Genomic DNA, 14,307 nt, shown 5'->3' on the forward strand with positions numbered 1-14,307 from the left:
TTACACTCTATCATTTGGGGCTTACCTACTTAATGGACTAAAATTCTATTGAAAATGATGTATAATATAACATACTCAGTAAACATTTAAAGTGATTAATAATGCTAATAATGATTAAGAAGTATCAGATGGAACTACTATCCATATTTATGGATCAGAAATATATTCAAATTGAAATTCTATTTTTTAACAGATCAATGTTCTTATTTCTATAATATCATTGTATCATTATTATCAATGAATAATTGCGGAGGTGTTCAAATTTACCAATACTTCATTTTATCAATGAATAACCAAAAATACACAGTATAAGAAACTTTAAAGAAAGTTACTTAACTATTATTTGGACAAATGTAAATGTTCACAATCTAATCACATTATGGTGAAATTGAAAACTCATTTTTCGAAAATGTTTCATTTTTATACCTTCAGTAAGTTAGTTATCATTAATATAGAGTTGAATCGGCCCAAGTTTTCATACTACATTAACATAAAGAAATGAATATAAAAAGATGAATGATAAAAGTGATCTAAATCATTTAACAGAAATGATCATGAGAAAGATTAATCCTTGAGACTAATATTCAAAGTGACAGAATGGAAAATTATGTGTGAAAGAGTACAGGAACACAAGATGAAGAGGAAGGTAAAGGGTTTAACAACTGTGACATTGTGAACGGTTCTGAGCCTTGTCACATAAAATCTTAAATATAGACAGAGGTTATCTCAAGTATCATGAATTATAAAGTTATGTAGAGTTTTATATTCTGTGTTATATAACATCGCAAGACGGTCGAGTTTTACTCATCTAGGTATATTTTATCAAGTTCCAGTCAATATATATATCTGAATGGAATTACTAACCTGCCCCATCAAATGGTATAGAATCTCCATGTTTGCCAGCTCCAAATTGTATTACAATGTCAGCTGGTTTATAATAATCTTTTTCTTCCATAAAGTCTAAATTAACCACTCTTGACCATAAATTGAATGTATGCTGAAATACTGCATGTGCACGTACTCTTGATAAAGAATGTGATGGATAACTTTGGATTCTAGAAGAATAAAATCAAAGACAATGAACAAGATTAAAGTGGAGGGAAAATAACATCCGTTAGTATGACAAAATTTTAATCATATTTTTCGACTGAATAAAAAATTTTATAAGGAAAGGTCAATTTTTTAAAAAATGTCCATATCTATACACGGTAGTGATTCATAGCGAAATTCTAAATGGAAATACGCCTGACATTACATTTAGCGACTATAAACTACACAGATAAACTTTTGAAAAAAATCTTTGTTAATTCAGACATCAAGCTAGTGATTTCAGTCAGATTACATTTCGTAAACGCTCACAAACGTTGATAGCTAGTGCTACAGTACCCCCTAATGATTCCACGTCATTTAAAAAGTTAGGGCATAGTTCCTGCAATCTTCCACGTTACATTTCTAGCCAGATACCATATCTAAACTCACATACTCTGAAGGAAAAAAACGTGATTTCAATTTTGTAAGCTAGAAAATAATTTACCCATCACTGGTGAATATAAACTCTGAGATGCGAGTACATCCAGCTGATGAGTCCCAACCAAGACGAAACATGCGTCCTGGATCCTACTGCTGGCCACTATCGGTCTCTACCTAAATATACTTGTGACTTACTAGCAATATTGAGGCGATCGGTACTGAGTGAACATATGCCAAAAAGAGACTGATCAATCGCATTCCTAAACATTGATAGGAAAATTCAAACAACCCAATATATATATATATATATATATGAATTAAAAATCGCTCATTACTAATTTTATTAAGTCATGAGCAGTTCTGAAATATTCTTTGCGAATTGTTCCAACGTTTGATCTTACGAGTATAGAAAGAGAGAAATTTACGATGAAGTATATTTTTCACAAGACATGAATGAATAATGTTGAACTTATATTAGGTTAAATAATTACTTATCGATTTTACAGTTGAATTCATGAGTCATTTAAAGCTAGACCACTATGGAAAACCCGAAAGCACTTGACGTCTGTTTCGTCCTAGTATAAGACTCCTCAGCAATGCGCATCCATAAACCCGCCCGTGGGATTCGAACCCAGGATCTATCGGTTTTACATCATGATCAATTTAATAACCCAAGATTTTATAGAATGTTGATTTCAATTAATAACGTACGCAAATAGATTTTACTTCTCAATTATTCCTTGAACAATCTAAAATGATTGTGTACATGAAAACATTTAAACACATGATTAACATAGATAAATACAGTATATTGATTATTTTATTCACACATATTACCATAGTAGTTAGTAATTTTGTAAAAACGAAAGTAACACTTTCAGTAGTGTATAAAATTATGCGTAAAAAGTGAATAAACAGAATACAGAAAGTGACTGAATACATTAACTGTGTTATTTGATTTTGTTTAGTTGACCTCTGGAAGTATAGATGAATGGATAGTTGAAATATGGAATATATATATATCACATGTATTTCTCGTGATGATGAATAAAAATATCAAGCCAGAGAATGTACTATAAAACATGTTTAATTCAAAATATAATTATGCAAATGACTTGAACTTTAAGCGCAGTATTTTTTGCATTCAAATATACATGTAATAATGAATATTGTTGTTAGGTATGGAATCAGTTCAAAATATACTGGAAGTGATCAGTTAAAATGTTATTCTACATTGAATCAATAATCAATAACATGAAATGATGAATGTCAATCATTTAATCAACAATTACACAAAAACAACTTGAAACTAAGTTGTATTAATTAAGTAAAAGTTCATGTAATGAAGTGTTTATTTATTAGTACAATACAATGTAACCAAACAAACAAACGAACAAAACAGCTGAGAGATCATAATTAAAGTAAATAAAGTTGAAGGTTGAATATTTCGCTAATTTTTGATTGAATAATGCTGATTTTTGATGAAGTTGGATTCTTTAAACTAGATGATTTAATTAGATTTTTCTCCTTTTTTCATGACATAATTATCAAAAATTTCAGATAGAAGTGAGCTATGATAATACATCTCCGAATGATTAACAATTTATTTTGTCGACAATGATTTTAACTGATTCTTGCCAACACTTGTTCTATTATTGTTTGTACATTTATTTTGTTTGTCTTTCGCCTTCAAACTGAGTCTTGACCTCATAGTTGTATATTATTGGTTGATAAATTAGATCCACGCTGATATGTTTATTGTTTACTGACTAAACTAAATTCCAATCTTCTTAAAATACTCAGGACTTATTCGTGTTGTTTCTGAACACTTGTCCAAGTACACTGGCACTTAACAGCCAACTAATGTTGATAAAAACGACGACGAGGAAAGAAAGTACTTTGCTCAATGTAATGTTTAATTTTGCATTTGAGAGAGTTTATTTTATGATGATAGTTGGCTTATCTTCTTTTGATTTTTCCTTCATTTCGTTCAATTTTGATTTCAGTTATATTACTGACTTATGAGCTATGCCACTTTCTAACGGTTTTAATAATTCAGTTATTTCCGATATCTCTTCCATATATTGTAGAATAATCCGTTTATTGATTTCCATAACTAAGTTTATACTTATCGATAATTTCGATTAATATGCTTTGATGCAGTTGTGCAGACTCCTATTCCTTTGAAGGACAATCATTGGGTGTTTTTCTTGATTTCTCTATACAGTAGGTGTGCTGCAGTATGTTCTCTTTCTTGAAAAGTGTTTGTAACAAATCGATTCCATAAATTATAAGGTTGTCGGTTTTAAATTTAGAGATTTAACTCTTATGAGTTAGTTTTATAGAAATTTGGGTATCCAAATTTTTCATTTTTATTTTAATGAAAAACACATCCGACATGGGTAATTTATTGTTTGAATCCTTTTCCACTGGGGATTTCCTGTTGTTAAGATCATTTCATGGAAAATTTCATATGTATATATCATGAATTCATTAGACCAGATTATATATGTCGTTTTTCAATAAGAACTATATACTTAAGTAATGTGAACTTCAAACTAAATAAAAAAAGCCATTTTCGGTTGTTGAAGGGCTACTTTTGTTAACTATAAACCGAATACCATCAAAAAAAGCGTACAACATTTCTTAGTATATCATACAGATAAAAAATAGTGAATCTTGAACTCAAATACGAATATTACGAAGTTATCATTTTCATCTTAAGGTTATCTAGACATCTTGGTGGCTTATAAACACGAGTACTCCACAGAGGTTCTAACAATGCTCTTGATTCGAAATAATATTTAATAAACGGTATTTATCTTGAAATACAGTCGTGGTAGATGAACTAGATCAACCAAGAATGGACGGCCACTAATTTTTACTAATATAAATTTATCGACTTCCATTGGATTGGAATTGAGAACAGTTCTTTATATAAGTAGTACAATATTACACATGGGCAATTATTGACAGTTCTGGTTAATTTAGTTAATTTCTTAGTGAATCTAGTTAATTTCTTATATAGTGCCAATATTATTCATAATTTATTAATGGATATTCTTTATCTTTGTGTTAATTTTTTGAAGCCAATATTTTGTAATAGTAATATAACTAAGAGTTAGGAAATACAAGTAAATGCTTGCAACGAATAGTGTAATTTTTCAAATGATTGGTCACTGGCTAGTGACCAATATCACGTTTGCCAGGTCCTTTTTAGTGATGATCGAATTCTGTCGATCAAGTTGCAGTGTATCCATTGGTCTAAGTGATTCGACATTACGTGAACTATGTTGAGAAGTAATATAGTGTTTGGAGGTAGTCGACAGAAAACCCTGGACCTCAGTTTCGTGTTATTTGGGACTAGTCAGTGAGAGCCCCCAAATGCCCTAGTACGGCCGAGAGTGGGGATAGTCCGCTCTCCCTCTCCAAATGCTCTCACATGGCCACGCGTATACAACCACTGCTAGGGAAGTCCTACTCACTGCCTTCTCACACCAGGGGTGTTGTTTACGAAAGTGAGAGGACGGAAAGCGAATGTCCGGCGCTTTAACCGGGTCGGTGGCCATGGCGAGTCCACCTAGGAGAGTCGGAAAACCCTGATTCTAAACCAATGGTGCACATGGGCTCCAGTATCCTGAAGGAACAAATGGCGTATGAACCAATCGTTGGTCACCGGCTACCATGGGACTGCATCTCCTTACGATGCTCCACTGCCTTGTGGACTAGACCTTCAGGCCAAAGGCTCTGGGTGTGGCCCCCTAAGAAAACCGCCTGCTTCAGTTCGGGCACCTGGGCAGTATCACAGCCCTCTGACAAATCAAAGGAGATTTGTGCGGCGCATATATATCTGGTGCTTCCTTGTACCAATATTTATGTGTTTAAATAAATAAATAAGTCAGTGAGATATACCTGGCGGATTTGATCCCATGTCACCCAGTCACTGGTTTAAATCAGTAGTGACTTCTCTGGATATAAGACACCTGATAAAGCAGATTGGAATACCATGAGAAGCATTATTTTTCTTACAAGACGTTAAATGTATTTTTTTGATGATTGTCAATCACCCCACGATTTCGCCTTGATTATGTCTACAAAATAATCTATATTATTCTATTATTTTCTCGTTATAGTTATGTTTAACCTTTGAATTGGTACAAAATTAGAAATAATCTAAGGTCCAAAATCAATTTCAATTGTGGTTATATATATAGTTCTATTTAATTTTATGACATTTAAAACATTTATGTGCCAAATTGTTATTTAAAAAATGAAATCCACGTTGTGATGTTGTTATGACCAAACAAGATAATTGTTTTTACTTGCAATCGTTAAAATTACATCCTGTATGAAAATTCGACGCTATTAATATTCAGTTTATTTGTTGTTGTTGTTGTTTTTAACGAAGAAATTTCACACCAAAAGTTTAAAACATTTAAATAAAACTGATATATGGGGGTTTTCTGTGGAGATTTTAAGTAATTTTTATATATACTTGAAATCATGAGTCCCACAATAGGACGAAACGGCCGTCCAGTGCTTCCATGTTTTCTACGGTGGTCTAGCTTCAATTGACTCATTATTTCAAGTATATATAAAACTGATATATATTAAATTTAGGTTACTGATGATCGTGTGGTTTATATTTATTTCAACATGTTTGATTGACGTTGGAAGTGAAAGAGAATATTTTTTCAGTAGTATATACGTCTAAATATGTTACGAATACTATTTAATAATATAAAATGTTCTCTTTCGAAAACTGTTGTAAAATGGAGAGGAATAATTATGCTTTATATCATAATGTGTTACAATAATATTAGTCAATGGTAATTTCGTTTTCTGTAAATAAGTTCTGAGATATAGTGGGAATAGTTTAGAGCTGGAAGCTATTTATAAACAGTATAGAAATTATTATATCATATTGTTCCACAGATAAATGAGCTTTTCAACAAAAATCTTCATTTAAATGTAAATAATGAATAAACCCGAAACATATCTTATATTATGAGTAGATTGCTAACATCGGTCTGGGGGATTTGTGGAGATTTTTGAGTGTTATTGAGATCGCAAACTGACCTAATTTAGATAGCTTTCAGACGTATACTAATAATGTACTTATAATTAGCGAATAACTTCTAGCAGAAATTTCTGGAGTTCTAGTGAGAAGTCGTGATCAGTGGAGTTCAACCATGAGGCAATTTTCCACCAAAAACAATGGATGTTAATTGTGCAGTATCGCGAATCAATTGAAGTTAGACTCCGTTTCAGTGATCTTGAGGTAAAAAATCCATGGAAGAAGCCAAAGATGCTAAGTTTGGTCCTCAGTGGAAGGGTCATGGATACGCACTGCTAAATTGTCTCGTACTAGGCCAAAACAGCAGTCTAGTTCTTCCTGGTTTTCAATAGTTATCTAAGTTAGATCAGTTTGTGATCTCAGTGAGAAATATAGTAACTGTGAAAGAAAATTATCATAAATAAATTGAAAATGAAATCCATTTACAATTTAAATTAAGTAACCTAGTTTATAGCACAAGTTGTAACAAGTCATTAATCTACAAATTTCAAACTTAAATCTAACTATTGTCTATATTTTATTATGTAGATATGGTTTTCATTTTAACTTAACTCCAATGTAATATACTTTAGTTCATCAATTATTTAGACTTATATATATATATATATATATATATATATATATATATATATAAACTTTATTAAAGCGGGGAAAAAATTCTATCCCTATTAAAAACAAAAAAAACTAAAAAATACATTTCACACACTGCCAAGTTAATTGTTTCTTTGTCCATTTCATTTTTTCATCACCAATTAAATAACGTTTTTGTCTTTTTAATAATCTTCTTTCATTTTGATTATTATTATGATTGTTATTAGCATTTTGTACAGTGAATGAATAATTCTGATTAAAATGGGTTGTATTGCCAAATCTTAATTTGGATAATAATGTTGATGATTGTTTTGATTTAATTGGTTGATCTGGATTACCACAACGTGGTGAAATTAATAGATTTTTTGTAGCTTTATCTAATTTACCTGTAATAGGTAAATTATATTGTATTTGAAATTTTCTAATTGCATTATTAAATTCTTTCGGTGGATTAGTTAAAGATAATTTATCTGGATAAAGAAATTTAGATTCGTATGGATTTTGATCTGGTGGTATAGGGTTACCATGATCATTATTCATATGATTATTATTATGAGTTTTGGAATAGTCATCCATGTATCCATATCGATATAGTAAATTCTAGTTAAAAATAGAAAAATAGTTGAAAAGGTTACAATTATATATATATATATATATAAGCATTTCAATTAACTAGGGAAACTCAACAAATTTGAATGTGATCTTATTCGTAAAACAATCATTCAAGTATTCATTAAGAAACAAAAAAAGTAACAAACACGTGTATTCATTATATGTGAAAATTATATTTGAAATAAACTCAGTGATTGAAATTTAAATAATTCCAACGTTTCGTCCAGCTAACTCGTCTGGACTTCTTCAGGGTAGTCCAGACAAGTTAGCTTGATGAAACGTTTGTATTATTTAAATCTCAATCGATGAGATTATTTCAAATACAAATTTTCACATATAATCACTTCTCAATACTCGACGCCCAATTCTTGTCAAGCTATTCGTTCTAATCTTGACGAATAATTGTATAAACAAGTGCATTTCCCGATTTTCAAAATTTCTTTTTCCAACAATACTTCCTTGACATTTAATTAACTTTAAAACTCTATTTGCAATTTGTTTGTTAGAATTATAGCGAATTTCTAATAAATCGGATATTTTAATATGGTGTAAACATATGACAGGGTATTAATTAATTCATCATTTTACTCTCTTATTATTTACTAAAGTGATGTTCTTAATATGTTAAATTGGTTAAATGTTTGATTTACATACGACAGTTTTGATTTTCTAACATATTTACTTAATTGGGTAGTGATTGTGTTCCATATGATTTCGTCCAGTTGAGAATGGGTTTCATGAACAAGTTATCATTTCTATCGATTTAAGGAATCTAGTATTTTGTCAAATCAATCGAAACTTTAGGAAATTACCTTATATACAGTGAATCGCTTTTTTTGAATGTTCATTACAGTCACTGAATATGTCAAAACATTCATAGTTGTCTTCGAAATAGAATATCAGTAGTATGAGCAATAGTTTGATTTTTTAGTGTCAACCAGTTAGATTCAAATGGTAGAGTTTACATTGAATGCAAGTTTCTTTTGTCAAGTGATATATGATAAGAGAAAGACAACTACAATGGATTTCGAAAAAAAACTTATTTTAATGAAAGACTGTTTTTTCAACTCAACTGAATAGATTTCTGTCTTATTGGTGACTTTAACTGACTACTGAGTTTGGTCGCCAATATTCGATCCACAGATATGTTCTTACTGGAATTAGTATAATTCCTGTTTATTGTTTGCTGTGACTAGGTATTAGAAAGATATATTTTAACTAAAAAAACCAAAATTAATGGTTTTGTAAAACTGTCTAGCTTAAGTCACCAGGTGATGTAGACTAAAGATTGAATGATCTCTTTAAAACCCATACATCAGGAAAAATATAGAAATTCAAGCTTATGAACATACTAATCAACGTTATTGTTAAAAGAATAGACAAGCTATACAAAAACGAGATATGTATATGAATTATTTATCATTAAAACATGCACATGTAAATAACTTTGATCTATATTAATAATAAGTAGTAATTATAACATGATTAGAAACCAACTTATATTTATCTAGTTTTCATTATCAGATTGGTTTATATTCTTGTTTGAAATTTGTTAACTGTCGCGATTATATTTATATACCGTCATGTTGTGTATTAAATTAACTGCTGATATACACTTCCTGTAAGTTCCATTTCAGATTAATATTAAGCTTAGTGAAATATTAACTGTGAAATTACTTGTACATTTCACTAATCCCATTTCAACAACAACAACAACTTATAACCAAGATCCAAATTTGATATTGACTGTAATTAAATATGCATAGTTAAACAATATTTTTCTTGACTTATTGAAATGTCAAAATTTTAAACAAATAAAAATATATATGTATACCATTTTATTTTGATCAGCCTATATAAAATATGTGATTATCCATAGGTAATAATAAATAATATTTATTCCATAATGATACATGTAAATAAGATATAACATTTAATTCACAAGTTGCAGACGGTAGTCTAGAATAGAATAGAATTATGATTATAAAAAAAACAAGTTGTTTTGTCTAGTTTAGAATTAGTCAATCAATTGGTTATTGGGTTGGAGAATGCTGGTGGGCGGCTTATACTCCTGCACGACGGGGTAACAGGAGTAAGTAAGTAATTGGTTATTTTTGCGCTTATAAAAAACAAACGAAGAGAAACTTATGTTATGAAATATTATTTATACAATAAACAAAAGGCATCATTACAAAAATATTGGTAATAAATGTGTTGGGTTTAAAAAATTATTTTCCTATCCAGCAGGTAATATCACTCAAACAAACATTCATACACTGAATCATATAACGCCAAGTTTTTAGCGTATTCTCAAACACCAATAATGAATTCAATTTTAACCGATAGACCACTGAGCCGGCATCAAACGGTGTTAATGTCTAACTTCAACCAACTCGTAGGCCTTGGATTCGAATCTCACGAGGCGGGATCGTGGATACGCACTGTTGATGAGTCCCATAATAGGACGAAACGGCCGTCCAGTGATTCCAGGTTTTCCATGGTGGTCTAGCTTCAATTGACTCATGATCTCAGCTATATAAAATTACTAAAATCTCCACAAAACCCCCTTCTGATAATCAATTTTAATTAACATTTGTAACATTAAAAAAACAGTAACATGATGTTGCTTGTTTTATGAGCTTTACAGCCGTCACATATTACTCGAATGAATCAAGAAACATTGAACATTTAATCCGAAATTAGGATTAGATATCTGAGAAATAATTTAGGAAAAAGTAATGATGAGACAACATACGTGGCTTCAAAGTTTTTTTAATCAGCAGCCTGTTAACATGAAGTTCAAGAAGCGTTTGTGTTTTTTTAACCACGAAATGGCTTTATAAATTGGATTAATTTGATGATAGTTATTATTAAAAATTGTTATCAGTTAACAAACATTTGATATACAGAAATAACGAACGATTCATTTTTGACTTTGCAAAAGGTAAATTTTAGCTGAGATCTTTCAAGTCAAAAACGAAAATGACCAAAGATTATAAGTTTCAAATCAGAATGGAAAAGTGTTTTGACCTTCAATTAGTAATCTTCAATCAGTGTAATTTATCAGAAGGGGGTTCTCTGGACGCTTTTAGTAATTTTATGGTTGAATTCATGAGTTAATTAAAGCTAGATCGCCACAGAAAACCTGAAAGCACTGGACGGCCGTTTCGTTCTATTGTGGGACTCCTCAGCAGTGCGCATCCTATAATATCTATAATAAACCCTTCTGACATTAATCAACATATACTCACTAGTGACTGGCTTCAAGAGGTATTTCCTGAAGTTCTAATGAGAAGCAGTGACCGATGGGGTTCAACCGGGTCTGTTGGGCGATAGTAACTCACTCACGACAATGGTGGGTGTGTCGCTGAATTTCGTGGATTGGTTGGAGCTAGACATTAACACCGTTGGATGCCGGCTCAGCGGTCTAGAGGTTAAGCAGCCTACTTTAGTTAGGAAAACCAAATCTGGGGTGTAATTTTTAAAGAAATATTCATTAAAATAAAGTTTCCACATTGGTTACTTTTAGAGCAAGAAATGTTCAATTATTTCATAATAATGCTAGTACATGGTTACAGTATGTGTAAATTTCAACTTTGTGTACTCATTGTGAACATACTTAAAATTAGTAAGAACACATTAAACGTTCAAAAATAAAAACAGTAAATACATCAAACCTTTAACTCACAAAACGACAAAAACAGTAATTTGAGAAAAGTTTGCTTAAAAATACAACCAAGCAAACATTCTTTCAGTGGAGTTATTTTGTTTTTTTCTGAAAAATGTGATGAAAATATACAACAGGATTACTACGGGTTCGGATTCCGAGCAGAATCTGACAACATGTGAAGTTGTATAACCGGTATCATGAATATCCTAAAGATGGTCCAGATTGACATAAGCCGCTCTAACTTCTTTTACACATAGATTTATGTTATCTGATACACCACTGACATCACTAAAAAAACTCCCCAGATATACGAGTTTTCTGACTATTTTCAGCAGTTCATCATGAGGAGCGGGTACTAACCGAGACCTATGCCAGTCTTACAGAAGTCATTTGAACTTCAACAGCGATGTTTTTGCAGACACTAATCGACAACTTAGGTGAGAGTTGGGTAGTCTGTATATAATCGCATAGAAAGACAACGCTATTGGTGCACTGAAGGTTGATTTTCTGCAAGTAAAAGGTACACACCATCACCATCAAGTGCTTTCTTTGGAGCTCTTTCCGGAATATCATCGATGGAAAATTTGAAGGAAAATCATGAGACTAGCCAACGCTGCCTTACTCTACGATTGGATTAAGAGGAAGGACATAAGTAGTTGTATGATGTTATTCTACTTTACGGCCTACTGTTTTCTGACTTCTCAGAGGTTGGAGTTCCTTATAGACCTCTGCTTCGTTAAAAAAACCGGTATTCACGGACTATAGGATAGTATGACAAAACTGAGGCAACAGACTAGTTGAATTAACCCCCAGAGCTCTTTCACCAGAGTCTAAGAGACATCTGGATAATACCAACCGAGGTACCATCAACTTCACAGATTATTTCAATGATAAACAGACACCTTGACAATTTGCTTGTATCGATCCACCCACGATGTCGAACTTGTCGGGATTCTAGACGTAAGATAATTTCGACGCATACCATGGTATAACCAGAATCCATATAGAAACTCAAGAAAGTAATACAGTCTAAAACATATCAAGTCCAGGGATAGGTGGTTACGATATCATCAACCTGAATACAGACACCTTAATGCCTAAGGTGGACGGAGTTTGCTTTTATCTTGGAATACTCGTGCATAGCTTCGGGTTTATAGTCACTGTCTAGAAAGTCCTTCTCACCGAAAGGAAAGCAGATTTCCGGAGCTTAAATTGAGCTGGTGGATGCTAGATTCTAATTTTGGTCATCAACCACCACGGTGTCGCATCTCGTGATGTTACTTTACCACCTTGTGGATTAGACCCTTCACTGAAAGTCTCGAGGAGCAGTCTTCTAAGTAAACTACCTAAATCTGCACGGTCACCTGGGAATTATCCGAAACTAAACAAAAATAAGATAAAGAAAATTTTCTACTCATTTCATCTCATTATCCATTCAAACGATATTTCTAATCAAATTATCATAAACAAATTTATTTTACATTACATCAAGTTTCTATTCCGTTTAATTTCCATTGTGTTTTTCATTATTCAGTTCATTCAGTAGCTCATATCTATTAAAACTTTGAAATTTATTGATATTCACTTAAAGTATGCAATAAATTGTCGGGCCGTTTAGGCTTCGGAATACTTTCCGACTAATCTAGAATAAATGTGTTTAAACATGATGTATTTGTGATGGCATTTCATTTGGATGATACTATACGTTGTCATTAAGGGTTTTAAAGCTAAATACAATCATGATAGGTTATTGTTATAAATAAATAAAACCCAAAACATTCCTGCTTCTTTTTGACAATAAATATAAAAATATATAATTACTTTCATATTCGCATTAGTATCTCAAGCATCTTATAAAATCTTCCCTTTAATCAAACTCCATTTCCACTTAATTTCTTGATGATTTAAATTTGACGTTCTTTTTTTAAAAAATTCAAATTATGTGATCAAGTAAGTAATAATAAAAATAACGGGTTAACTTGCCCAATAATATGGAAATAATTCGATAACAATAAGACTCAGTTTGATACATTAATAAAGAAATCCCATTCATGAACTGCTTACAAATTCGTATATGTTTTGTTAGTTTAATCTGCTCTATAAAGGCTTTGTCTGGTAACAAATTCTAATAGTTGAATTCATTAGTTGATCTAAACTAGATCACCACTGGAAATCTGGAAGCACTCGACAGCCTTTTCATCCCAGTATGGGACACTTCAGAAGTACACATCCACGATCCCGTACACGAAACTCAAACCCAGGACCTTCGGTCTCATGCACGAACGCCTAACCCTTGACTTCAATTGCTCCATGATCTTGCGCAACACTTCATCCATTGTCTGAGGTGTATAACTGTCCCCACTCGACATGGATTAAACTCCACTGGTCATAACACGACACCGAAGTTCCTGGGTTCGAGTCCCACGTGCAGGATCGTGGATGCGCACTGTTGAATAGTCCCGTACTGGGACGAAGAGGCCGTACAGTGCTTACAGGTTTTCAATGGTGGTCTAGCTTAGGTCAAGTCATGAATTCAACAATTAAAATTACTATAAACTCCACAAATCCCCATAGTGATAATAATGAAGTTTATAGGTAAATTTTTTCTTTATCTTCATAGAACAACCCACTAATCAACAAGTCAAGTAAAACTAAAGGAAATCGATTGATTAACAAGACCTGGTTTTAAATTGATATCAGACTAAGTATTTATCATCAATACAATTATCCTTTTTTTAGTCCATTTCTGATATTCACACATTTTGAAGACAAATGTGAATGGATTTGTTATTACCAAATAGTTTCATCTCATCTTTTTTTAATAGAAATTCAAATGAAACAACTGTCAAATGTCTAGGTAATTCGTTAGAAATCAATATAGCTAAAT

General features: G+C 31.7%; 1 protein-coding gene across 1 annotated transcript in view; it reads right to left on the minus strand.

The window, feature by feature from the left end:
• The window catches only part of Smp_145930 (matrix metallopeptidase-7 (M10 family)), a gene marked incomplete at both ends in the record, with an annotated part of 18,024 nt that extends 9,396 nt beyond the window's left edge, over positions 1-8,628 (minus strand). Inside the window, 3 exons of the mRNA XM_018799146.1 lie at positions 865-1,055; positions 7,254-7,738; positions 8,563-8,628. Coding sequence (XP_018650964.1) covers positions 865-1,055; positions 7,254-7,738; positions 8,563-8,628 — 742 coding nt within the window. The remainder of the gene's footprint in view (positions 1-864; positions 1,056-7,253; positions 7,739-8,562) is intronic.
• Positions 8,629-14,307: the final 5,679 nt, after the last annotated feature.

This window comes from Schistosoma mansoni, chromosome 3 (genome assembly GCF_000237925.1).
Source record: "Schistosoma mansoni strain Puerto Rico chromosome 3, complete genome".
NCBI classification, from domain to species: Eukaryota; Metazoa; Platyhelminthes; class Trematoda; order Strigeidida; family Schistosomatidae; genus Schistosoma; species Schistosoma mansoni.